The 26,056-nt window shown below is 46.1% G+C and overlaps 1 protein-coding gene and 1 long non-coding RNA gene across 2 annotated transcripts in view; one reads left to right on the top strand and one right to left on the bottom strand.

Moving 5' to 3' along the window:
- Positions 1 to 363: 363 nt before the first annotated feature.
- LOC132653195 (uncharacterized) lies at positions 364 to 12,195 on the bottom strand. The gene is made up of 3 exons (XR_009590958.1): positions 11,953 to 12,195; positions 1,332 to 1,633; positions 364 to 895 (listed from the first exon to the last, which is right to left on the bottom strand). It is a non-coding gene; the product is annotated as an uncharacterized LOC132653195 (long non-coding RNA).
- The window catches only part of Scarb2 (scavenger receptor class B member 2), a 55,204-nt gene continuing 39,949 nt past the window's right edge, over positions 10,802 to 26,056 (top strand). Inside the window, exon 1 of the mRNA XM_021649896.2 lies at positions 10,802 to 11,143. Coding sequence (XP_021505571.1) covers positions 11,027 to 11,143 — 117 coding nt within the window. The 5' untranslated portion in view covers positions 10,802 to 11,026. The remainder of the gene's footprint in view (positions 11,144 to 26,056) is intronic.

The following is a 26,056-nucleotide window of genomic DNA, read 5'->3' as shown; positions in this document are numbered from 1 at the left end:
AGGGATGGGCTTGGGGCACCTCCAGCTGTCTGATAAATAAATAATCCCTCAGTCTCATTGAAGAAAGTTCTAGAATCTTCAGGACTGGAGAGTGCCTTAACTGCTTTGAAACCTACCCTGAGCTGGCTCACGCCTGGCACTGGGTGTTCCACCGAGCATCAGGTGGGACCCCAAGAGAAAAGGACAGTGACACTACCTCTACCCAAAATAAACATCTTTCTCTGTTTGCCTTCAAACTAGAGACCGATTCAAAAGATGCAAATTATTTTATAGAAACATGGTGTTTCAAAAAAGCTGAATATAGTTACAGCATGCCCTGGCAATTCGACTCCTTCATATAAAAGCAATAAATAGAGTGCTAAAACCTAAAAAGAACTCAAATCCCCATTGTATGAATCCATAACCAATGGACTATTACTCACCAACAGAAGGAAGTGGGTACTGGTAGATGCTATGATGTGGGCGTGTCTTGCATACAGCAGCCAATTCAAAGAGGCCAGACAAAAATAGGGCACAGGTCAAATGAAGCAAATAAAATAAGGAAACCTTTGTGGACAGAAAGCAGACTGTTGGCTTCCAGAAAGGAGTAACTTAATGGTACACAGTTTCCTCCTTGCTGATAAGAATGTATTTTGGAGCCACATAGGAATGCTGATTGCACGACACTGAGAATGTAGGAGAGGCCACAGAGTGTTCACTTTAAAAGGCTTAATTTCACACCGATACAAATGTAAATCAATGCAAATCCCGGGGTAAATTTAAAGATGGGAGGTGGGTGAGAAGGAAATGTACAGATATAAATGCTCTGAAGATCTTTTTTTCCCCTTTCTCAAATATGATTTCTGTTTTTAGCCATATACCGTGTTATGTGAAAATTCAATTATGTGAAGAATTTCTGTGGAGATTAAAAAAAAAAAAAAAGAGAATTAGCCATCACAGGTGCTTCTTGTGTTAGTTAGCAAACAGGATGATTGAGCATGGTCGGCTCTCAGGTGGTGTCAGCTGCGGCCCAGGCCTGAGGATTGTCTATGCCTGTCACTCAGCTACCCAGCAGGTGGGTGGCTTCACCCTCTGTCCTTACTACTCTCCTATAGGGCCAGAGCTGGACAATCCATAGGTGCTGGATGCTTGGCATTTCTAATCAGATCTTGTATAAAAAAAAAATGTGTGTTATTCTCTAGAAATGCAATGTGTATACACACACACAGTGCTCCTTTATGAAGGAGCCACTCTGATACCTGCTTTAACGAGGGAAGGCCCATCATGTCATGCTTCAAGAGCCTCATAGGTGCCCATGTGCTATAAAATGTCCCAAATGAGAAATGCATTACCGGGAGAAGAGCTTGACTGTTGTTGGCTGACAGCGATGAAACAGGCTTCTGTTCTCACTGGCCTCTCTATCTGAGGCAGAGGAGTCATTGTTTAGGTAGCAGTATTCTTGGGAATGGCTCTAGGGTGCTTTAGAGTTCCAAGAGATATTTATCATGCTAACCCCTTTTTTGCAGACACCCAGTACAAGGTTTATAAAACAAAATACAATTGCCCAAAGTCAGCCTCATCCTTCCCATGCCCTCATCCCTGCAGCATCTCTCTTGTCTTCTCCATTCTCTTTTTCTGCCTCCCCGTTTTTGTCCTGAAAAGAAAAAAATTGTATTTAGTGTTTGGATGCTCTGTTCCTACCCCTGGCTTCCACTGCCCAGCAAAACAAATTACACTATAGATTTTGCTTCTCCTCCTCCTCATATTCTTCCTGTTTGTTTGTTTGTGGTGACCTCTAACCATAAAATTATTTCATTGCTGCTTCATAACTATAACTTTCTATGGTTACAACCTGGGTGTGGTGGTGTATGTGCTCAGGGAAGGAGAGGCAGGTAGATTTCTGTGAGTTTGAGGCCAGCCTGGTCTACAAAGTGAGTCCATGATAGCCAAGGCTACACAAAAGAAACCCTGTCTCCAAAACTCAAAACAACAAAAAATATGAATCGTAATGTATCTATTTCCTGACGGTCTTAGGCTACCCCTGTGAAAGGCTTGTTCGACCGCAAAGGGTCAAGACCCCCAGGTGGAGAAACACTGCTTTGAAGTTTGATGGTCACTGCAGCAGACAGAAATATGCTGAGCAAAATAAAAGCCCCGCCTAGGAAACGGTGTATGCCTTGACATAAACCGTAAGTTTTACAAAATAAAGGAGAGTGTAAGAAATATTAAATATGGCTATCTAAAATCTAACTTGTGTTTGGGACAAGGGATTCAAATATTTATAACCCCCTTATTTTAAAAGACTTTTCATGAAAATATTCTAACCTGCCCCACTGTTACATAAAGGCACTCTGTTGTATTCTTGGAGCAGTGACCCCTTTTCCTTCCTCCTCATTTGCTGTGTGCACATTATTTCCAGACTGGCCAATTGAGTTGACACTGTAAGGCTGAATCCCAGCCAATGGGGAAAATATACAGTCACCACCTGAGTTGGCATAAAAACCAAATGCGCTTACTGCCCCTGAAAGTAAAGTTTTGCTGTACCTGGTAGTATACACCTTTAGTCCCAGCACTTTGGAGGCAGAAGGCAGGTGCCCCTCTATGAGTTCAAGGCTAGCCAGGTCTACACAGAAAATTCCTGGACAGTCAGGGTTACATGGAGAAACCCTGTCATAAAACAACAGCAACAATGAAAAGGAGTGGTGGTCTCTTTCTTTGCAGCCCAGATGTATCTCTGACAAGAGGAGCATTAGGAAACAGATGCAGTCAGACAGAGGAGTCCAGTGATGGCTTGTTGATGACTGTTTACGTTTGACCAATATTTTCCTGAGTTTAACTAACATTTATTAAACCTCCTCTCCAGGACACTATCGAAATACTTTGCTCTAGGGGCTGGGGTTGCAACTCAGTGGTACAAGATTTTCATTGCATGGATTGAACCCTGGACTCCATCCCAAAACAAAACAAAACAAAACAAAACAAAACAACAACAAAATAGTAGAACACACCATTAATGAACCAGAAACAGGGCCATCACCACATAAAAACGTTGCTGCCATCTTGACCTTAGAACTCTTGCCTTCGGTTCTGTAAGAATTTTTCTGCTGTTTGTAAAATACATGGTTTTGTTATAGCAACTCAGATAAATGCAGTGAGGCTCACAGAATGGAAGACTCATTGTCATTCTCCTATCAAACTTTGCAAAGGTAAGAAGGTTTACTCAGATTTTTTTAAAAAGTTGACTTTTATGCCTCCTGGGAAAAGGAAGAGAAAATACAATGTACAAAATGAAATTGTTTTTCAACATGAGAAACTATGCTGCCTGACTAGACTCTTATTCAGCCTCTATCTCTGCTTATCTTGAAGACCAGATAGCCAGGTGACACAACTTTAATCGCCAAATTTGGGAGGTGGAGACAGAAGGATTGAACTAAGGCCATACTCAGTTACATTGTGAGTTTGAAGTCAGCTTGGGATACAAAAACCTTGTCTCAACAAACAAACAACAATGACAAGAAAGCTGTTCTGTGTAGAACGAAATCTACACCTACCAACATTTGTTAGGTAAAAATAATCACAGCTTTGTTCTCTCTTGTGTTTGTGCCCGGTGTTTCTGCCACACCACATCCCAGAAGGAAGGAGACCAATGGCTGTGGATCCAGAACTCTGAAACCATGAGCCAAAATAAACCATGAGCCTTTCCTTAGTCTGTTTTCCTTGGTGTGTATTTAATTGCTACACACAATTGACTAACATAATTATCTTAACTCCAGCCCGGGAATCTTCTGGTCTCCTACCATATCCCTTGTCTAAATAGCCACACTGGGACTGACAAGGCTCACTTTAACCCATGGCTTCTTTCATATATTTTTTTTTCTTGACTCTCCCTCAGGATGAAAGAAGAGGCAAACTAGCTCTCATTTCAACAGCTTCTACTGGCGAAATGACTCATTAAAGAATAACTACGTTCTTGTGTGGCTTGTTCAACCTGATTTTGCAATGCCCAGGAAACCAGACAGCTCAGAGATTTTGCAATACGCTGGCATCGCCTCGCTGAGTTGAAAACCATCTCCAAATAACCCAAACCTCAGTCACTTCTACAAACTACATGGGGGGGGAGGGAGGTTTCATGTCAGAACACGAGAAATGTTCCCAGCCTTGAAAACTGCTGTAATGCCACAGTGTTTTCAGCAAATTCATCACTTCCTTCTGTTTCTAATAGATAAGAGCCAGCATAGGTACCAGGTTTATTTGGGTTTCAATACTAGCTTTGCTTATGACAGGCCATAGAAGGCTGGGTTGCTCTGAAAACCTCTCTGTATCTGTTTTCTCATTTTGAGGGTAAAGAAAGAATATTATGTACATAGGGCCATGGGGAGGGGCGAATGAAGAACAGAAAGTCTTCTGTTTAGACATGTACAGAGAACATATTATGTAGATATCTGCTTTTATTCCCCAGTCCTCCTGGGGATTAAATCCAGATAGAGTGTTAGGCAAGTGCTACATTCCCCCAACTCATGTTTTTGTTTGCTTTTATGGGGCCAAAGGGTGAAAAAGATAGCTTAATGGTTAAGAACACTGGCTACTCTTCCAGAAGATCTGGGTTCATTTCCTAGACAGCAGCTGTAGTTTTAAGGGGTCTGATGCCCTCTTCTGGGCTCCACAGGTACCAGGCACACACATGGTGCACAGATATACAGTTGTACAGGCAAAACACCCATAAACATAAAATAAAGTTTAGAAAATGAAGGCTCAATCTCAGGTTGCCTTGAATTTGAGGTCCTCCTGCCTCAGGCTTTCAAGTGTTGGAATCACAGGCATGTAAATCCATCACAGCTGGCTTCTTTTCTCTTTTTTCTCCCTTGCCTCTTTATTCACTCACCCCCAACGCTTGTTCCTTAGTTAGATGCTCTAGGCTAGCATGCATAAAGCCTGAGGTTTGAGTCCCAGCCTCAGTGTGGTGAAAACACTGTGTTTGTTGTTTCAGGATGAGGAAAGGAAAAAGCCAAATCGTTTTTCCCTTCCTCATTTTTATGTTTTTTTTTTCCTTAAAACCGCATACTTATGCGTGGGAGGGGAAGGGGAAAATGAGAATATCTAGAGAAGGATTCTCTCAATATAGAAGCATTCTAGAGCAGAATAAAGACATGGCCTAGGTCACAAAGATGATACTGGAGAAGCCATGAAGTCGCAGTAGAAAGGGCTTCTTTCCCCCACTGCAGAGCGTGTGTGTGAAAAAAGGAAAAAAACAGACAAACAAACAAACAAACAAACAAAAAACCCACAGCATAGTGGCAAATGCTCTCTGTTCCAGGGAGTTGCACCTTGCATCCACAAAGAACTTGTGGTTTTGGTTTTTAGATATTTTTACATTTATTTGTTTTATGTGTATAAATGTTTTTGCCTGCATGTATGTCCTATGCCCTACTTCCAGGCCTGGAGCTCTCATAGATAAGAAGGGAGTGTCAGATCTTCTGGCCCTAGATTTAGGGATGGTTGTGAGCTGCCATGTGGGTGTAGGGACTCAAACTTGGGTTCTCTGTAAGAGCAACAAGTACTCTTAAGCAACAAGCCATCTGCCCAGGCCCCACAAAGAAGTTTGTGATATCTCACTGTGGGTTTATTGTCAAGGGAGCAAGGGAGGCGAAAATGAATGCTTCTGTGGATCTTGCGTCACTCAGGGCAGTAGACACATAAAAATATTTATAAATAACGTATTTAAGTTACTAAGTATGATGGCACATTTTGCAGAACATCTTTAAGCTAAACAATAGGAAAAAAAAAAAACAATTGGAAAATAACTTGACCCTGAATTTATCACAAACTAAGCAAGTCTTAGGGCTACTTGCAATTTTTTTAGGCTCTTGAAATATTAATGTAATTAAAAATGACAAAACACATTAACTCAATGTTTAAAGCATGTGCATGTATGTGTGCCCATGTGCCTGTGTGAGCGCGCATGCTTGTCTCTGCTTATACTGCAGGATCATAGGACAACTTTCGGGAGTGGTTTTCCTCTTCCACTGTGGGCTTCTCAGGTCCGCAGGCTTGCAAGGCAACCATTTTTACCTGCTGAGCCATGTTTTATGGGGCATCAAGGCACCCCAAATCTAGTAACTTAATACACAGTCACTTATTTTCTGGGCAGAGCTCTTCAGCATGGGCCATCACCTCTCTTATGAGGCAAAAAGCTGGCTTCATCTGGGATGGCTTCCTCTTCACCAGGGTCACATGATGTCTTACCGTCCTTTAACCTAACCAAGTTTCTGTCATGGTGATTGGATCCCACAGAAGGTAATGGGGGGAGCTGGCTCCCACCTAGTCTAAGAGCATCAGAACTGTGTTGGCTCTGTCTGACTCTGCTGGTGAAGGCAGGCCAAGATGGCAGACCGGCTCTGGGGGTGGGGGTGGTATGGGGGTGGCTGGGGTGCAGGGAAATAAAGTTAAGCTCTTTTTGATGAGCTGAGCAGCATGAATCTTCAAAAGGAATCAGACTGATTGGCAGTAGCCCTGGAAGCTACACAGGGTTAAGAGTGTGCTGTTTTGTTGGGTGTAGCTTAGTGATTGAATGCTTGTCTAGCCTACATGAGGCCTTGGGTGTATCATAAATGTTTACGGTGAACACATGATAAAGGTACACAATGATTATTGTAATTAACCTTGAGTGTGACGTCAGCCTTCTAAAGTTAAGTTGGAGCCTGTGAAAAGCACGCAGATCTTGAGCTCCAGGATAGCCTGGGCTATTCAATAAGTTCCGGAATAATCTAGGCCACTAGTGATACCATGTCCAAAAAAAAAAAAAAAAAAAAAAGTAATGTTAAGATAGTGATTGGAAGAGTTCTCTTCCTTTCCCACTCCCACTCCTGCCCAACAGTCTTAGAATCTGGGAAAGAAATTCTTCATTTCTGAGTCCTGACGTCAGCAAACAACAGTGATTATTCATCCTCAAGTGCTCTTGTTCTTATTAGATGAAAACATCTGACTGGATGTACAAAGCGGTTATCAGAAAGCCCCCTGTCTCCTTCCTAGGGTGGGAGCCTCCATTATAGAGATGTTGATCTTGCCAAGCCCCTGCCTTTCCCAGGGCTATTTGCCTGCATGCCTGGCAAGCCCGGGCTTCACCCTGGAGATAAGGATGGCCTCGCCAGCAGCTGAGATGATTCTATGGCAATTAAAATAATAAATCCATTACAGGTACAGGCAGTTTGTCCCATAGACTAGAAACAAGGAAGTCCTGAGGAGCATGGAGAAGCTGATCAGAATTGGGCCAAAAGTTCATGGATGTCACTGCCACGTGGAGAAGATGGAACTGAACAGAAGGGCAGTAGGCCAGGCTGTGCCAGGCATCCTTATAAGGTGGAAATTACTGGGGGATTTCATCGTGTTATTTTGGTAATGCACATTGTTTTTTTTTTTTTTTTTAACCTGTTCATTTTTTTGTCATCAGGACATTCTCGTTCTGTCATTGTGTTTGGAACATTTTTTAAAATGCTGGTCTGGTCATCTGTGCTGCTAAGAGGAACCAAGAATTTTTTTTTTTTTTTTTTTTTTTGTCCAGCTCAAGCCAGAGATTTAAAGGGGAGGCATACAGAAGAAATAGTAAATGAGCCTCATTGGGAAGGTAAACTGAGGACAAGTGAACCGGAAGCCAGTGTGTAGACAGTGAGATTCGTTCTCAAATCTCTCTCTGTTGGTCCCTCTCCCACAGTCTGTAGCTATTCCAGTGGTTCAGGCAAAGATAAGAAAGGACTGTGCCCAGCTGTGATTCCCAACTGGGGAAACTGAGGCAGAAAGACCATGAGTCTGAGACCAGCTTGGGCTACGCAGTGAGATCAATCACCTCGACCAAGGAACAAAATGGAGCAAAATGGACCTTCACGTGCCAGGTGTGCTGGCTCAGACCTGCAATCCCAGCACCCGGGAGACTAAGATGGTGCAGGGCTGGGGGACGGGTAGGGCAGTTGCAGTGAACGCAAGGCTACCCCTTGACACGTGAGCATGGACGGGGGAACAACACCTCACAAGCAATTAAGACCGACGAGAGGGGGCAAATCCATCTTTCCCGGGGAGGAGGTGAATAATTGGTTCTCAGTACCATGTGGTCAGCCCTAAAAAATACATACACACAAGCAACTCTAAGTGAACTCAGCAGCAGTTTGTGTTTATATAGTTAGTCAGGCATATGTGATAGTAACTTTAGAAGGCCACGCTGGGGGGAGGGGCATACGGGAGGGGTTGGGGAAAGAGAGTGAGAGAAATGACGTACTATAGTACGCATAGATGAACTTGAGGGGGGTGCTTTTCTGGAACTAGGGATGAGGGCAGGAATGGGTGGTGGCTGCCTAGGGAGCCTGTGCTCCACAATGCACCAGCCAATGGAACCTGATTTAGAAATCAGAGGTCGGGACCTGTGTGTGATAAGACACACAGAGATTGCAGTGAAATCCCAACCCCTGCCCGAGAAGGGGGAGAGGGAGGGTTGGGGGGGGCCTAGCATGTCCCCTTGAACAAACTGGGGTACAGGGCAGAGCAGCTGGCGGGTAGAGGTGGGAGCTTCAGAAATTCGAGGACATCCTTCCACACATCCAGTTCCAGGCCAGCCTGGGCTACTCGAGACTTTCTCAAAAGTTGAATCTGAAGTAGCTGCTCCAAGATGCCATCATTTCTACCATAGTCTATTGGTCTAACAAATGACTATGTCCGCCATAGATCAAAAGGAGAAGGAAGAGTCTGTTCCTCTCAGTAGACATGAGAAGGAACTTGTCCCCATTCCTGTGTCCTCAGCAAAGCCTCTTGATTCTTATCTCCTGAACAGTAGTCTCAGAGTAGAAACACTGAGGGCTTTGGAAGCCGATGGCCCCACGTCCTGCAAAGGTCAAGATCTGCCACTCGGCAACTGGTTGGGCCTGTGAAGTGATTTGGTGTTCCTGTGAATCCAGGGCTGCTGCGGGTGCCCAGATCAATAGAAAGCGGGACACACTACAGCAGGTACAGCCCTTGCCTAGCTGGGTTCGACCCCCCCCCCCCCCCCCCCCCCGCGCATCATAAACCGGAACTAGTGAACGCCTGTACCGCCTGAACTTGACAAGTAGAGGCAGGAAGATCAGAACTTCATCACCCTCTTGCATAGCAAGACTGAGGTTAGGCAGCAAGACTGAGGTTAGGCTGCAATACTTGAAGCCGTTTCTTAAAATTGAAAAAAAAAAAAAAAAGATAGACAAAAGAAAAAATAGCATAGTAAAAAGTAAAAGAAAACAGGAGAGAAAATTGCAAGGTATGTGCATAGAAACCTACACACATCTTTTCCTTATGCTTTAATTTTAGATCACCTACAATTCTTTGTGTGTTGGTCTGTTCTTGAGACAGGGTTTCTCTGTGTAGCCTTGGCTGTCCTGAACTTGCTTTGTAGACCAGGCTGGCCTTGAACTCACAGGGATCCACCTGCCTCTGCCTTCCTGAGTAGTGGGATTATAGGCATGGGCCACTATACCGGCTCACTTAAAATTCTTAATACAAAGGGATTCTGTGGAAATAATTAAAGTATTATTTAGGAAATTGTGACATAAAAAAGAGAGAAGGGGGGGAGAGGGTGAGGGGTGAGGGAGGAAGGAAGAAAGAAAAAAAGAAATCTGTGCAGGTGCTACCGTCTTGAGTCTGACTAACTGCATAGTCCCTCAGCAACAATGTAACTTACATTTAATATTTTTTTCTTTCCTTCCTTCTTTTGTTTGCTTCTTTGTTTCTTTCTTTCTTTGTTTTCTGTCCTCTTTTGAGACAAGATCTCCCTAAATCGTCCAGGCTGGCCTCTGGTGCCATGTTTTTGTTTGGTTTGGTTTTCTCCCTTTTCTATCCTGTTTGGTTGAATCCTTAACGATGAGGAGGACCGAATGGCCCACAAATGTCCTCCCAGGTCTCCGCCTGCAGATGGCATTAGTGACTGATGACCCTTTCAGCTGCTGAGCGCTGCTGAAATCTACCCAGCGGTATCTAGCCCCCCTCCTCCACCCCCACCCCCACCCCCGACCGGTAAAGACCAACTTCTCAAGCCTGCTCCCGGTGCGCTGACTAAGCACAGCGGGGACATTTAAGGCATGCCTGCAGCTGTGATGTGTCGGAACTTTGGGACATGCCAGCCTGGCTCGAGGACCGTCTTCCCCCCATGGCTCTGCCGAGCCTGCAGGGTCGTGCCAGGCACTTCTCCGGCACGGGCTCTGGAGAACCGGCAGAGCTGGCCGCTTTATTAACAGGGCTGCCGTGGGACTTACTCAACAGTTCAGTCATTCCCCCTTTCTTGGGGCCACGCTCTTACATATTCTTAAGACCTAGGTTAACGCAGCGAGGCAAGTGTTGCCGCTGGCACAGCTCAGCCCGCACCTTGCAAAAAGGCCCTCCCTGCGCCGTGCTAAAATCTCCCGACGAACCCCGGAGATCCTCTCCGGAGCGATGGACGCCGCACGTCCAGCCCCAGTTCCCCAGGCCCGGCCTACGACAGGCCCTTGGCAGGGATCTGCCAGGGAACAGAGGGCTGCTGAGAGAGGACCCGGGAAGGGAGGTTTCCTCTCCTAGGATGACCGCGCCGCCTGCAGGGAGAGGGCGCGGGCGGAGTCGCCGGGGCCGCTGCAGGGCACAGGATTGGCGGCCTCCGCCCGGCCCCGCCCGCTTCCCTGCGCAGTCGCCGGCCGCCACCGCCGCCGCCGCCGCCGCGGGTTGCTGGCGAGCCCCACCGGCCCGCGTCACCGCTCTGCGCGCTCCCTGCAGCTCCCCCGCCGCTCCAGCCCAAGAAAGCGAAACCCAGGCGGCCCCGGCCCCCCCGCCATCGCGCAGGCTCGGCGCTCCGAGGGCCGCGCTCGCCCCCAGCGCGGGCTCCAGGGCTGTGCGCACCACCCACCGCGCGGGGGGGCGGCTGAACCCGCACCCGGAGGGCGCGGGGGTCCCCAGGACCCCGGGGCTTTGGGCGGCTGCCGCGCGGCCTTGCGGAGGAGGCTCTCCCCCCCCCACCCCCCGCTTGCAGTCGGGGCGCGGGCCTGGCCCGTGAGCCGCGCGCGGTATGGGCAGATGCTTCTTCTACACGGCGGGGACACTGTCTCTGCTGCTGCTGGTGACCAGTGTCACGCTGCTGGTGGCTCGAGTCTTTCAGAAGGCGGTGGATCAGACCATCGAGAAGGTGAGGCTGTGTGCGTGTTCGGGCGTGTGCTCGCGTACGCGCTGCCTTTCCAAGTCACCCACTCGCCGCGCACCCTTTGTGGGGAGAGTTGCGCTGGCGCGGACCCTGCAGAGCACAGCCCTTGTCTGCGCCCTGTCTCTCGGGCTTGGCAGGATGTGGAGTCTTGAGGTGACTCTTCCCTTTAAATAACCTGTAAGTCTACAGACCTTGACTTAAAAAAAAAAAAGCCTTGAGTTTACGCTTTATCATGCCTTCCCCACCCCTCTAGGCACCCAGTCTATGCTGAGCCCCCCCCGTTTCCCTCCCACTTTCACAAAAGAACTGGAAATGCATCAAAAGCCCCGTAGAAGAAGCAAGTTTTCTGGGCTGCCCGCCGGGCCTTTGGAGCGGAATGGGCCTGGGGGTGAGAAGTGGATGAGAGGTCTATTGTGTTCTTGGTTTCCCGGGCAGGGCTGGGCAGTTGGCAGGTAGGCCAGGCTTTTGGTATGGGTGACATTTTATCCACCGCAGTCAGTGTCTAGCGGCTTTGTGTCTCACCGACAGCCTTGTCTCCTTGTCTCTTTCATCCTTGCTCTCCTCGCCGTGACTTGGGTGACTGGACCTGCCCTCCCCCTCCACCCCCCCAGGGTGGATGGATGACTGGGGGCTGCAAAGCTGGTCCTGTGAAAACCTTCCCCATCCCAAGACCACCCGGGACAAATCTTTCTTTTACCCTTTCACCCACATCCACCAAGCACCGTGGAAAGAGGAACAGGAGAGAGTTACTAGGATTACTTTTTCCTTTAAAAATAAAGAGATAAAGGACTCACCAGCGCAGCCTTTCTAATTAGCATCATACCTATGCATAATGTCCCGCTGATCCTGTGTCGCTGTCACCCAGGTACAAAAGCTTAGGCTGCATCCGCTTGGAACCTCTGTACTCTGGGTTAATGAAACCAGTTGCCTTGTTCCAAATGCCAGTAGATGAAGCCCCTAAACAGAGATTCCCAGCAGTAACCGGTTACTTGGAATCTGGCAATAAAGACTTTTTTTTTTTTAAGTGTCAAGGGAAAGCCTTAGCCAAGCCTTAATGAGATGGTCTTGCCAAGAGAAGACCAAGCCCTCTGTCTAAGCTTCTCAAAGACCATTGTGTCCCTGAACATGTGTGTTCAAGGAGAAAAACAAGCCCTTTCTCTACTCCCCACATCCAAATTCAAAGGCTAGTCTGAGACTCTTGTTTGGTGGCTTGAGCTACAATAGTCAGGATGTGATTTTTTTTGGCGGGGAGGGGATGAAGTTCTGGTAGGATAGGTGGTTCTCCCGGTACCTCAGCTGTATCCACTCTGATTTTTTGTGAATTCAGTCTCATCCTTGGAGGAGTGTCTGGGAGACAGCATCACAGGACCTGGGTTTCTGTTGGCCACAAGTGGTTTTCTTCCTGGGAAGGACCTGGGAAGGTTACAGTTATGGAGACTTGCAGAACTGCCCCACCCCAGCCGCAGAGTGGTGTCTGCTAGGAAGGAAATGGGTTGGGGATGTTTGAAGTCCACCAGAGGGTCCCAGTGTGGGCTTTCCTGTCAGTCACACCACACAGAAGGACAGCCCAGTAAGGACTCTACACATGAGAAGTGGGGAGAATGAATTGTTGAATCTTTCACGTTTCCCTTTTGAGACACAGTCTCATTATGTAGCCCAGGCTGGTCCTTGAACACACAGCTCTTGTCTCCGACTCCCAGGTGCTGGGATTACAAGCATGCCCATCACACCTGGCCCTGGTCATTTTTTTTGGGGGGGGAGGGGGTCTCCTGTAGCTCAGACTGGCCTCAAACTCACTGGAAAGCTGAAATGGATTCTCCTGCCTTCCTGTCCTGAGGGCTGGGGTGACAAGTGAACTTCCCCATACCCGGTTTATATAGTGCTATGATCCAAACAGGGTTTCTTGCATCTCAGACAAACACTATTCTAACTAGCTTGATCTCCAGCCTCTAATGTTTTTTATTCATGTTTTCTTGTCTGTAAGCACACAATAGTGACTAATGTATTTAGAATGACTGTAAGAATTTTCAAGAAAAAAGGTATGTTATCCACCCTGGGATAAGGTCAGCGTTTAATGAAACGGTAGCAATTTAGTTTTTCTCAGACGCCACACAGTGAGGCTACAGGATATTGGGGATCAGCCACCTCGTGTTTCAGTCTGGAATGTGCCACTCCACAGCTATAACTTTGGGCAAGTCACTGAACTTCCCTAAGCCCCAATTTCATTTCTGGTAAAAGTGGGGACCGGTCACCCAGTCATGTTCCCAAGAAGCTCGTGCAATTTAAGCCTTGGGTGTCTTGCTTGCACAGGTCCTTCCAAAGTCCTGTGTTTAATTTTGTGTCCAGTTTCCCCTCCCCCCTCCTATGAAGGGCCCTTCAAATTGAGCAAGCTTCAGGATCCATAAAACCTGGGTCTTGTGGGCTAAGCACAGTGCAGTTAGACATCACCCAAGGACTGGGCAATCAATATGTGGGCATCCATCATTGTTTCTAGTAGTATTTCCATGAGGCAATTCATTCATACATTGACTTCACGATCATCCACATTGTGATATAATCCACGCTGATACTGCCGGATCTCACTGTTTTCCTTTGAAGGTTGTCCAGGCCTCGACCTGTGTGGCATCGTGTAACATCAAAAATGGGAACGGGGAAAAGACTGAAATTCAAATGCTCGGGTTTGGCCAGTTGTGGGAAGTTTAGTAAGATAATTGTTATACAGATCGATCTGTGGACATGGAGATAACAGTAAAATAAAATGCTTGACACACAAGCACAAGAGCCTGAGTTCTGACACCCTGAACCCCCGTATGAAGCTGGATGAGACGGCACACACCTGTGCTGTGGAGGCAGAGAGGCAGGAGGAGTCCAGAACTCCGGGCCGCAAGCCTGGCCAATGCTGAGTTACAGAGTCAGTGAAAGACCCTGTCTCAGACAAACAAACAAATAAACACATGAGGCGTGGTTGAAGAAGACACTCAACATCAACCTCTGGTAGTCACATACATGTGGACATGTTTGCACATGTAGTCATACGTACACCCATATGAACATGTCAAAAACAATAACAGAAAGAAAGAAAAAAAATTATCTCAAGGGACCATTGTCCTTGAGCCCCAGAGTGACAGAGGAGACTGAAGTGAAACTTTCATTTTGGCCAGTAAATATAATGGACAGAATGGATTATTGGAACCAAATGTCCCAGATGCCTGCATCTTGGCATAACCAAAATTTAGACACACGAGTTGGTTTGGAAGTAATCAGGTTTATTCAAAGTCAGTCTTGAAGAAATTAGCAGGACCCACTTCTTAACTGTCTGTCTTGGGAGGCTTTTGTGGGAGACGGGGGTGGGTGGAAGAGACATGGAGGCTGCAGCTGAGCAGGGTCTTAGAAGGCAGAACTTCATAATGGATAGATCTTGGATTGCTTATTTATTGATGGATTGATTTTTGAGGCAAGTCTCACTGTGTAGCCCTGGATGGCTGGGAACTCATGGAGATCAGCCTTTGCCTCCCAAGTGCTGGCATTAAGTGCAGGCATCTGTGCCACCACCCAGGCTGATTCTTGGATCTTCATTCCTGCTGCTAATCTAAAGAAAGATCTAGCAGTTAATCATCTTAATCATACAGATGGGTGTCCTCGTTAGTTTTTGTTTACTTGGCACAAACTAGAGTCATGCAGGAAGAGGAACCTCAACTTAGGACTTGCCTCCATTAGATAGGACTCAGCCCACCGTGACTGGTCCCGCCTTCCGCTTGTTCTCCTGACACTGAACCTGTTCTCCCACCTTAAGAAGAAACACATCCCATTTTCCTGGGATTGCCGTGCCTGGTTTGTGTGTACTTGCTGGTCTCTGGGTGAGCAGCCTCTCCCTCCAAAAGACTGCTTGTTTGGAAGGTGAAATACTGTGGGTACCTCTCACCTGACCCATACTGTGTGGTCTTCACATAATTCTACTGTCTGTCCATCGCATCTTGGCATGGGAGGACCACAGTCTTTTCGGAGCTGAGACCCTTTCAAAGAAGAGGACTTTTTTTCTCTCTCTCTCTATAAAGCTGGAAGGGGAAGCTCTTTGAAACCCCAGTTAGAAATGGCCTTGTCAGGCCTCCTGAGAGCATGACAGAAACTAGTGCTCAGCAGAAACCCCACTTCCTTTGTTTACTCGTCCCTAGATGGCTGACCTGGGGCTTCCCCACCTCTGTGTGGATCCCAGGCTGCTGTACCTCCCAGGGGTATGTTTCTTCTTTGCACGTTGGTAACAGTGATGTGATTGGTTATCCAGCCAGGTAGGATTCAGAGACCTAAAAACAGGGAGTGTAGATTATTTCCTTACAGGATTCTTGATTCCCAAGCAGCATTCTCCTCCATCTTTTCGAGCCACGATCTTGTCATAGCACCCTCACCTTTCTTCCTTTGACCTCTTCAGTCTGAGTTGAGCACCACAACAGGTACTCACAACTACCTGTTCTACAGTGGAGTAGACCGTAGTTGTCAGTGTGGTCCCTAGACTGTGAGGCAGTGGTTCTCAACCTTCCTAATGCTGTGGACTGCTCACTACAGTTCCTCATGTCGTGGTGACCACCCAACCATAAAATTATTTCCATTGCCACTTCCTATGTAATTCTGGTGCTGTTATGAATTGTAAGCAAATATCTGATAGACATTATAGCTAATATGCGATCCCTAATGGGATTGATACCCACAGGTTGAGAACTACTGCTCTAGGGGGCTACAGTGTCTCTTTCAGAGGTGCAGAGGATGCCCGGCCTTGCCCAGACCCAGACCTGTTCCTAACGAGTCAGGTTAGGAAGGTTCTTAGCTGTGGCAGTCACTTTGCTTTACTGTTCAATAAAAGTGCTAAGTTTCATTCTGTCAAGCCACCGCCAAGGGGCCATCTGGTCTGCCAGACATTCACTTGCTTCCTGGAGAAGAGTCAGCAGGTGGGAATAAGCTCATTAATGACAACACGGGATGTTGGCCAAGTGAGGAGATACTCATGACCCATATCATCAAATATGTTACACACACTCTGACAGAACTAAGAGAGGGGCTGTTTTCAATCAATGCTAGGGAGAGTCAGAAGCACCCAGAGGAAAGCTGTCCTAGGTTCTGAGTCTCTCTTGCTCGCTTACTTTTTGAGACCAGATCTCAAAACCAGGATGGCCTTGAACTCTGTGTAGTTGAGGATGGATGACCTCAGACCCTGCTTGATCTTCCTGCTCTCCTGATCTCTAGTGCTGGCCACACCCAGCAGTTTGTTTTCTCTTTGTGGAAGTACTCTCAGTGTGTGCTTTGCCCTTCAGTGTTTGTTTAGCGAGCATTATGAGAATATGGCACAGGGCTGGGAGCTGTGCATACCAGGGTAAACAGGATGGGGGTCAGCGGCAGGGGAGGTGGAATCCTCTGTCCTTAGAAAACTGTAATCCAATTCAAACTTATCAGGCCTTTTATACTCTTAAAATTATCAAGGAGTCCAGAGAACTTTCGTACTTTTGTTTCAGTGGGTTGTACGTACTGATGCTTCCAGTAGTAGAATTAAAACCAAAGCCGGTGAGATGGCTCAGTTGATAGTGCTTGCCATGCAGAGTGTGAAGACTCGAGTTCCAATCCCCAGGACTCACGTAAAAGCTAGGCAGTGCACATCTGTAATCCCAGTGTTCCTACAGCAAGGTGAGTGATGGGGACTGGAGAATTCATGGAGACTCCGCAGCCAGTCAGCCTGGAACATGCAGTACGCAGACAAACAACAAAGAGACCTTGTCTCAAATTAGGTAGAAGGCAAGGACTGACACCTGAGGAAATGTGTTTGCCCATACCCACATGTGTGCACACACACACGGAATAAAAATTTTAAAATTTGAGACATTTTGAAAATATAATAATACACTAGCACATACATGGTCCTCCCTGGGTCAGGTAAACTCAATCCCACACTCACAAAGCAGGAAGGGGAGGAGGAAATGATGTGTGACTACTGTTAGTAAAACTACTTTTGACGTTGTGGAGTGCCTGAGAGGACTTAGGGGCTTTTGGGGGGTCCATAGACCGTGTTCTCCCAGTTTTAACTAAATATTCCTGATTTTTCTAAGAATTAAAAATACATAATACACATTATTGTTTACACATATTATTAAAACATTGATTATACATGTTATAATTACAACATACATATAACACATATGTACCTTTGTTCTTATTATAACATGTACAATGTATACTTATGCCAATTATAATCCATATCCATGATTATTTCTCTGGAAGACCTGTTTGAAAACTATATTGCTAATATTTTCAAAGCAGCCAAAGTTTTGTTTAGTGTGCTATTCATTTACTGTCTCTTTCTTGTGTGCCAATGGGTTCAATGGGTTCAGTGTCAAAATAGGATTTTTGAGATGGATGAGGTAAGGCCTGTAATCCCAGGATTTGGAAGGCTAAGGCAGGAGAATTGTTGCAAACTTGAGACCAGCATGGGCTGCAGAGTAAGTTACAGTCTAGCCTAGGCAAAATGGTACTCTGTCTCAAAAGGGGGAAAAGAAAAGAAAAGGAAAATAAAATAAAAATAGAAAGAGTCCAACCAGCCAAAGAAAAGGTCCAGGTTTGGGCCATTAATGATTCAGGTTCTGGGAATCTCTGATCTTTCTTTCTTTCTTTCTTTCTTTCTTTCTTTCTTTCTTTCTTTCTTTCTTTCTTTCTTTAAGGTAGGTGTCCTGTCATATTTAGTTTCGTATCTTTTCCTATCGCCAAACTCAATGACTTAACAAAACAAGATGGTCAGGGGCTGGGCTGTAGCTCAGTGGTAAAGCACTTAACTAGTACTCCTGAGGCCCTAGATTTAATCCATAGCACCATGGAAACAGAAGGAAGGAGAGGAGGAAGAAAAGGAAATGGGAGTGAGGGAAAAGAAGAAAGGAAAGAGTGGACAGGATGTTCAGTAAAAGTTGTTGGGTGGACTGGAGGTTAGGTGGGTACAGAGTCTGTGTTTGAGGACTTTGCTTGCTTGCTGCTGTGTGGCTTTACATTCGACCCCGCCCTGAGACTCTGTAGGACATGAGTCCTACCCCTTGAATTGCTTATTCCTTTACAGTCTGGAAACTTGGGCTGGAGACTTGGCTGAGAGGGTGAAGGTGTTGGTTGCGCAAGCTTGATAAGCTTAGTTCAACCTCTAGAACCATGGAGAGGTGGGAGGCAAGAACCAGCTCTATAAAGTTGCCCTTTGACCTGCACATTCGCATTATAACACGTGTGCCCTGCCTCATCATACACAGATAGAAAGGAAAAAAGGAAGGAAGGAAGGAAGGCAGGAAGGAAGGAAGGAAGGAGGGAAGGAAGGAAGGAAGGAGGGAAGGAGGGAAGGAAGGAGGGAAGGAGGGAAGGAAGGAAGAAAGATTTGGAGACATTACCTCGTGATGTGGGTTTCCAGCCTTTTCTGATACTCGTCAGTGCCCTGCAGAGCGGGCCCCACCTGTGTACAGCGGCCCACAGAGCCGACCAGGGGCCAGCCCTGCCGCCTTAGGTTACCTGAGCTGCTTTCTTAACACCCGGTGTAAGAAAGACTGGTGGCTTCTGAATAACAGAAATACATTTCTCCCAGTTCTGAGGTTTGGGGGAGTTGGAGCCCTGGCAGATTCAGCAGCGCCTGGTAAAGAAACAGAAGGTTGCCAGGACTTGTTTGGGGGTGGTAGTTTGAGGGCACAGTGTGTCCAGACATGAAGGACTTTGTGGCAAGAACAGCTCTGAGCTGTGATGACGGGTCACACTGCCACCACGTGTCTCACCGTCTCCATTTTGTATCACCTGCAGCTCGGCCCCTGGGATCTTGTCACCCATATTGAGGGTGCACCTTCCCTTCTCACTTGAGCTGCTCTGGAGTGGGCCCCCCAGACATGCCCAGCTGTTCATTTCCTAGATGATTTAAATGCAGTGGAGTTGACAAAGATGATGAGTTATTACAGACATTAATCCTGTTCACGAGGCCTTTGCTCATGACAGTCACTTAAGGCCTCACTTCCTCAACACTGTCACTTGGGGTTGAGGATTTCAACACAGAAATTTTGAAGAGACTGGAGCATTCAGACGGGAACAACTGCTGTTCTCACGCCTGTCTTGGTTCCCAGCGTCTACCAAATGTCTCTATCATCAGGCTTGCTCTCTTGTCCTTCTTAGAGAAACAGCTGTCGGTACCTCATCCTTGCTGCCAAAAGACGAAAAATGAAAGGTAGCTTGGGAAGCTTATATGTGTTGGCGTACTTTTTAAAAACCCTTCTTCCCTACTCCACCCCAATCCCTTCCAACACCCCAACACTAGGTAGAAGAGGGAAAGGGTGAGTGGGAGAGGGAGCCCAGTTCTCTTTCTTAGCTGCTTCCTGCTGGTCAAGGTCATCGGGTTCCTTGGAGCCAGTCCAATCCTCATTTCGGGAGATCTCTAACTTACAGTCTCACTGCAACAACAGCAACAGGAGCTGAAGGGGGGAAGCAGCAGGAACCTTGTTCTTTTTCAGAGCACCCCAACACTCTGGGCTCTGGCATTTATTTTCTCCCCAGAGTCCTCAGATTTAAACTGTCTGCAGCTGGCAAAGAGCTCCCCTCAGAGCCCGCATGAGGCAAATAGTTTGGTGCTGTGGACCTCCACAGCATACATGTTTAACGAATGCCACAGAAGCTTGTTTCCGTGTAGAAGACAAACACGTGTGGACCTGCTTCTCTCACTGCCACCCCCCCACACACACACTGCCCTGCCTGCCCCTTCCAGAGACAGTGGCTGCTCTTCCCACAGTAATGTCATCAGCCACCACAAGTCCTGGTTTTCTAAAATGTGTTTCTCTAATCGACAGTTCAAACTATTTGTTTATGGTCACAATACAATGTTGTTGGGTTTTTTTTTCCAATGTGTTTACAGCATAGAATGAGCAAATCAAGCTATGTAACATGTATCACCTGTTGTATTTATTTGTGTGTTGAGTGCAGACAGTTTAATAATCGGTGAGAATAGTTTAATAACCTCCTCAGCTGCCTTCAAGTGGAGCATACCTACCATGTGCTGTCTTAACTACAGTCACTCTGAACGATAGGTCTCTTCTTATCTGATTGAGATTCATGTTTTGATAACATTTCTCCTCTACCCTCCATCCTGAAAGTCCCATTCAGAGGGACACTGGATGTCTGATAGTTAGCCAGGATGGGAGAGGAGGCAGAAATAAACAAGCAATGGAGGATTCCCATCACGTGGCTCAGATGCAAGATATAATCATAACCAAACAGGTTTGAAATCATGAGGCGGCACAGGTTATACACGGAGCATGCTCATTGTTTCCCTGGCTGCATTTCTTATTTAGTCCCATCCTAAAATCATTTTTCTCTTTGGCTCACTGCCTACCTTCCCTATCCCTACACATGTATTTTTCCTACTTTCACTGTGAGGAACAATGGTTACCATGGGCTGAATGTTTATGTCCTTTCCAATCTGTGTTGACACCTTCAGTTTTTCCTTCTGGTAGCTGCCCTTCCCCCCTTAGACCTGCTGTTTTCAACCTTGGCTGCAGTTTCTGATCACCCTGGACTCTTTAGAAATAGTTCAGTGGGTGTTTCCTAGCAGGGGTTTGCTTCAATGTAGCTGTTCCACCATAATGAACCCTGTGTAATTTATAGACAGAGTAGTAGCTTGCCAGTGAGCTAGTGTTTGAAAGTGAGCTGTCAGCTTTCATTAGCTAAAACTGTGACAGTGACAATGAGGCAGAGTAAGTTAAATGGTGGTTAAAAAAAAAAACAAAAAACTGGTGACTGCCAGAATATTTGTTTCCAACTTAAAGTCAGGAATCAAAGGGGAAAACATTAATGGCAGATTTTGCATGTGTGTGTGTGTGTGTGTGTGTGTGTGTGTGAAAATTATTTAAATTGCACCTGTTTTGTGTTTGCTTAACTTAAGGGAACGATATTTCAAAACAAAACCAGTGGATGCTTTGGTGTTTGGTGAGATTTTTTTTTTTTTTAGTTTGGAATCCAAGGAAAGGCACACATAGTTTTCGGCCAGGTTCTCAAAGCTGGTTGCATTAAAAAGTGAAAAACAATACGGAGGCTGAGTTGTATTTATTATGAAGGCGTATTCTGTTGACCTTGCAGAGTAGTTGGTAGTGCTCTTGAACCCTGATGGCTTCCTTCAAAGTATTTCTGATTCCTGTCAAACCTGTCACGGTTCCCCAAGTGTTTATTTTTATCGTTTGGAAGTGGCTTGCCCTGGAACAGCTGGCTCCGTGACTGTGCTGCCATATCTCTCCCCTGAGGTCACTGCAAGACTGCCTCAAGTGTTCAGTAGAGAAGTTAGTCCAGCTATGTCTGACCCATGTCAGCCTTGGCCTAGTCGGTGGCTCTTTGTCCCCGAGTTCAGCATGGGGTTGCTCTTCTCACTCCTTCCTAGGACCAGCTTTCCACCAACTCAAGGTCAGGCTGTTTGTGAATTCTGCCAACCTCATGCATTGTTTAAAAAAAAGAAAGAAAGATTAAAAAAAAGATACATTTCTTGTAATCTAAGATGTTAATTTTCCACTATTAAGTAAAAAAAAAAAAAGAAATGTCAAAAACCTTTAGGCTAGAATTGGAGGGCTGTGCTGAGGTGGTATGCTTGCTGTTGATGTCTCTGGAAGCATCTGATGGCATGAGTTCGTGAAAACCTTGATCAAGTAGTTCCAATGCTAGCAGTCGATCGGAAGGAATTAGTGAGGTTGTGAGATGGCTCCATGGGTAAAGACACTTTGCCTCACAAGTCCGCCACCTGGAAGCCATGTCAGGGTGAATGGAGAGAAGAGACTCCATAAAGTTGTCCACTGACCTTCATGTCCTCACTGTGACACATGCAACTTCCCTCCCAACCGTGCACAAACACACGCAATAATACTTAATTAAGAAGCAGTAAACTGGAGCTGGAGAGACAGCTCAGAGGTTAAGGGCACTGATTGCCCTTCCAGAAGCCCTAAGTTCAATTCCCAGCAACCACATGGTGGTTCAAAACCATCTGTAATGACATCTGGTGCCCTCTTCTGGTGTTCAGGCATACATGCATGCAGAATACTGTATACATAATCTTTTTTTAAAGTAATTAATGATAATTTATATGAAGATATTCCAGAACATTCTCTGCAAGACAGAAATGAGTCCAAGAGAGAATGGTTAGGTAAGCCGATTGGTCACTATACAACAGATAAGTACACAGACACATACTGCTTCTAAAACTAAATGAGAATAATTTATAATTTTTTCAAAATGCACATATATTTGTATTTTAAAATATATTTTAAAATCTCAGAAGGAGGGGTTAGAGACTTGCTCAGCAGTTAGGAGCAACTGCTGCTCTTACAGGGACTGGGTTCTGTACCCACATGGCAGCTCACAGGGGCTCCAATTCACTCTTCTGGCCCTTCGGACACCAGTCAATCACTCTCATGGTGCATATGCACACATGCGGGCAAAACATGAATACACATAGAATGAAAACAAAAACGTCTTAAAGACCAGAGGAAATGCTACTAGTGGGAGTGGGAATTATAGGGGTGTTATATTTTCCTTCCCATCACTTTCTGTTTTTCTCTACTTATCTGTATGTGTGTGTGTACACATGTGTGCATAAGCATGCATGTACTATCATGAGGCACCCATGTGACACATAGAGACACACATGTGACTCATTCTTTCTTAGCTCGGAGGAGCTTTCTTTGGGAGTTGGTCCTTTCCTTCCACAGTTTTGAGGCAGTGACTCTCTCCTTCCCATTGCTGTCCTGATGGCATCCAACTTTGTACATGGGTTTCAGGGATTGAGCTCAGGTCATTAGGCCTGTGCATTGACCACCTTTACTCACTAAGCTAGTTCCTTGGTCCTTGAACTCCTGATCCTCCTGCCTCTGCCTCCCGCATGCTCAGATCTTAGGGATGGGCCACCGTGGAGGATGGCTTCCTGTTACTTTCTTTAAGTCAAAACTTCATTATAAAGGCTTTGCAAAAGTTTTTAAAAACTCTTTTACTGTCCAAGTTTCCTCAGGCAAGCACAGTGTCATGGGCAGGGAGGGGACAGAGTACCGTTTTCCTGATTTCAGGTGACAGCAGATGGCAGCCTCATTTGGGAGTTGAGGTGGGAAGCTCACATGATTTCTCCCTGCACATTTGTAGTTTTTTAATTTACTGTGCCAGTGTCTCTTTTAAATGTGATTTTGCCATTCACCCTTCTGTGGACTGATCATTTCACCCTAGGCGAGAATGAGACTTGCTTACCATGCCACATGAGATTCGTGTCACTAAGTGTCTCGCGAGCAGGCCTTCCTCCTGCCAGACACAGGAAGGGCTGTACTTTGTACTTTTTGGCTGAGGAACAGAAAAGTAGTTTTCCTGCCTTAATTGTTAGGTTAGCTTTTATTTTTAATCCGCTTTATAACAAGGGATTCATCCTGATCTTTGTTTTAATGATAGTCCAAGGCATCGTGCTGTCCCCTTCTAGTTCTACCTGGCTAAAATAAGCCCCTCGTGAAACTGATTTAGGACCTCATGCTGGAGACGGCTCAGCTTTTAGAGGTTTACCTAGGGCTCTCACTACATAGCAGAGTCCAAGGCGGTGGGCAGCAGCTGTCACGTCTGTGGCTTTATGTTGAGAATGGCACAGGGCAGCTGTGGCAGTGATACTGGTTCCTTGTTTCTGGCGGAACGGATGACTTCCTGTGCTCAGCGTCCTCTGCACTTGAACGTAAGGTTGCTACTTGTTAGTCTGTCTACACTGCTTTTGCAGAGTAAGCTCTTGGGCAGTGCACAGCCAAACGCCTTATGCATCCGACTCAAAACTAGAAGGTTCACTCAGTGGCGACCCACTTTCTGGCCCGTGTTGTGGTACAAGGTTTCTGTGCTCTCTCGATATATTAGCGTAGGGGAGCTGAGCAGCGGTCAGGGTCCCTGAGCTTCAGTTCTTCTTTTCTTAGGTCCTCTCACACAGTGGATGGAGTTCACCATGACCTCCTACAGCCACCTACTTTCCTTTCCCTGAGAACTCAGGGTGACTGCTTGGGAAATGCAGAGTCCAACATTTGGTCCTTTCTCTGTTGTTTTCACAGTTCCCTTTAAGGTAGGGTGACGAAATACCAAACAAGATGTGCAGTTTAATTCACATTTCAGATAAACAGCAAAATAGTTATTTTAGTATTTGGGTGTGTGTGTGGTGTTCCCATTCACTTCCAGCTATCAGCTGATACTGTCTGGCCATAGCTCTCTGATACACCCATTTTAGGGGGGTAATTATTTCAATATAAGTTGCAGATATCACAATGTTTTGTCCCCAAATCCTTCAGATGCCTCTGTAATGGCAAAATCATTTTCTGGGCTGGAGAATGACTCAAAGGTTAAGAGCCCTGACTGCTCTTCCAGAGGACCTAAGTTTGATTCCCAGCACCCACATTACTTACAACCATCTATAACTCCAGTCCCGGGGGGAATCCAGTAACCTCTTCTGACCCTTTTGGGTACCAGGCATGCATGCAGTGTAACAGAAATATATGCAGACAAAGCACCAATGTGAATACAATTTATTTATTTATTTTTATTATTAGTTACGTTTTATTAACTCTGTATCCCAGCTGTGTCCCACTCCCTCATTCCCCCCCAATCCCAATGAATACAATTTTTAAAAATTAAAAAAATTGCATATTTAAAAGATTAAATCCTTTTCTATATACATTGTATAATATCTGGGACATAATTATGCTTAAGAAATTGTTGTTTTGTTTCCACGAAAGTCAATTGTATTTGCTAAATCTGGTCACTGCACCAGGCTGGGAGGTAGGCAATCGTGGGCTTGCCACACTGCAGACCAGGGCTTGTCCAGGCTCGATTCACTATATTGGCTTTGTAACTTGCAAAAGTCTGTGCTGCTGTTCCCTTGTCTGCAGGTTGGAGTTTCTTTTCATTTCTCTTTTGATGCTTGACTCAGATAGGAATTGAAAAACTGGAATTCCTTATCGTGCAGGACCTACCCTGAAGCTCAGAGGCGATGCAGCCCCTTGTACAGCCCAGTCTCTGACAGGTACACAGCAGACAGCTGGCAGTGATGACTGCTCGCCGAGATGAACGCAGGAAGATGAAGATGGAACTGCTTTAGAAATGTTGGCAGTTGCATATTCAGCTTCGCTGGGCTCTCTCCTTCCCCTTTGGTCACACACACACACACACACACACACACACACACACACACAGAGTGCAGGGCCTCTTCTGGGATACACAGGCAGTTCCTTGATAAGCATGCAGCCAAGTGAGACAGAGGAAAGACACATGAACAGTACAGAAACAGGGATGGTAGGGAGGGGAGGATTTGAATATAATAAAAGGGAATAGGACAGTGTGTTTGGATGGCATGGGTCTCCTAAGTAGCCAGGACAGAGAAGTGCCATGGGTCAGGCTGACCACATGGAGGATACCGGGGTGTGGCAGAGTGTGCTGACAACTGTGACCCAAGCAGGCCGTCTAAGACTGTTTCAATGATTAGCTGTCAATGTTTTCATTTGCTTTAAGGAGGCGTGGTTTCTAAATGTTTATTTTTTTATCCTATACTTGGGAGTTTCAATAATTAGCTGTCAGTGTTTTCATTTGCTTTAAGGAGATGTGGTTTCTAAATGTTTATTTTTTTATCCTATACTCGAGAGAGACAAATTGGTAGATGCCCAAGCAGGCTGGCTTCCCCCGTTTCTGGAAGGAGTCCTGCCCTCTTTCTTCCTGGAAACTCCCCCTCTTTCCTTTATGCCCTGGGTTGCCTGAGTGAGGTGAGGCCAGCTGCTCACCGTCTGCTCTGCTCTCGCTTCTCTCAGGGAGGTCTGTAATTTGTAGATGGCCTTCTTTAGCCATATAAATGAGAGCCCCAGTCCTTTCTTCCCTCACATT

Source organism: Meriones unguiculatus, chromosome 3, assembly GCF_030254825.1.
Source record: "Meriones unguiculatus strain TT.TT164.6M chromosome 3, Bangor_MerUng_6.1, whole genome shotgun sequence".
Lineage (NCBI taxonomy): Eukaryota > Metazoa > Chordata > Mammalia > Rodentia > Muridae > Meriones > Meriones unguiculatus.
Note: the sequence above shows the minus strand (reverse complement) of the source record. Positions and strands in the feature narration are given on the sequence as shown.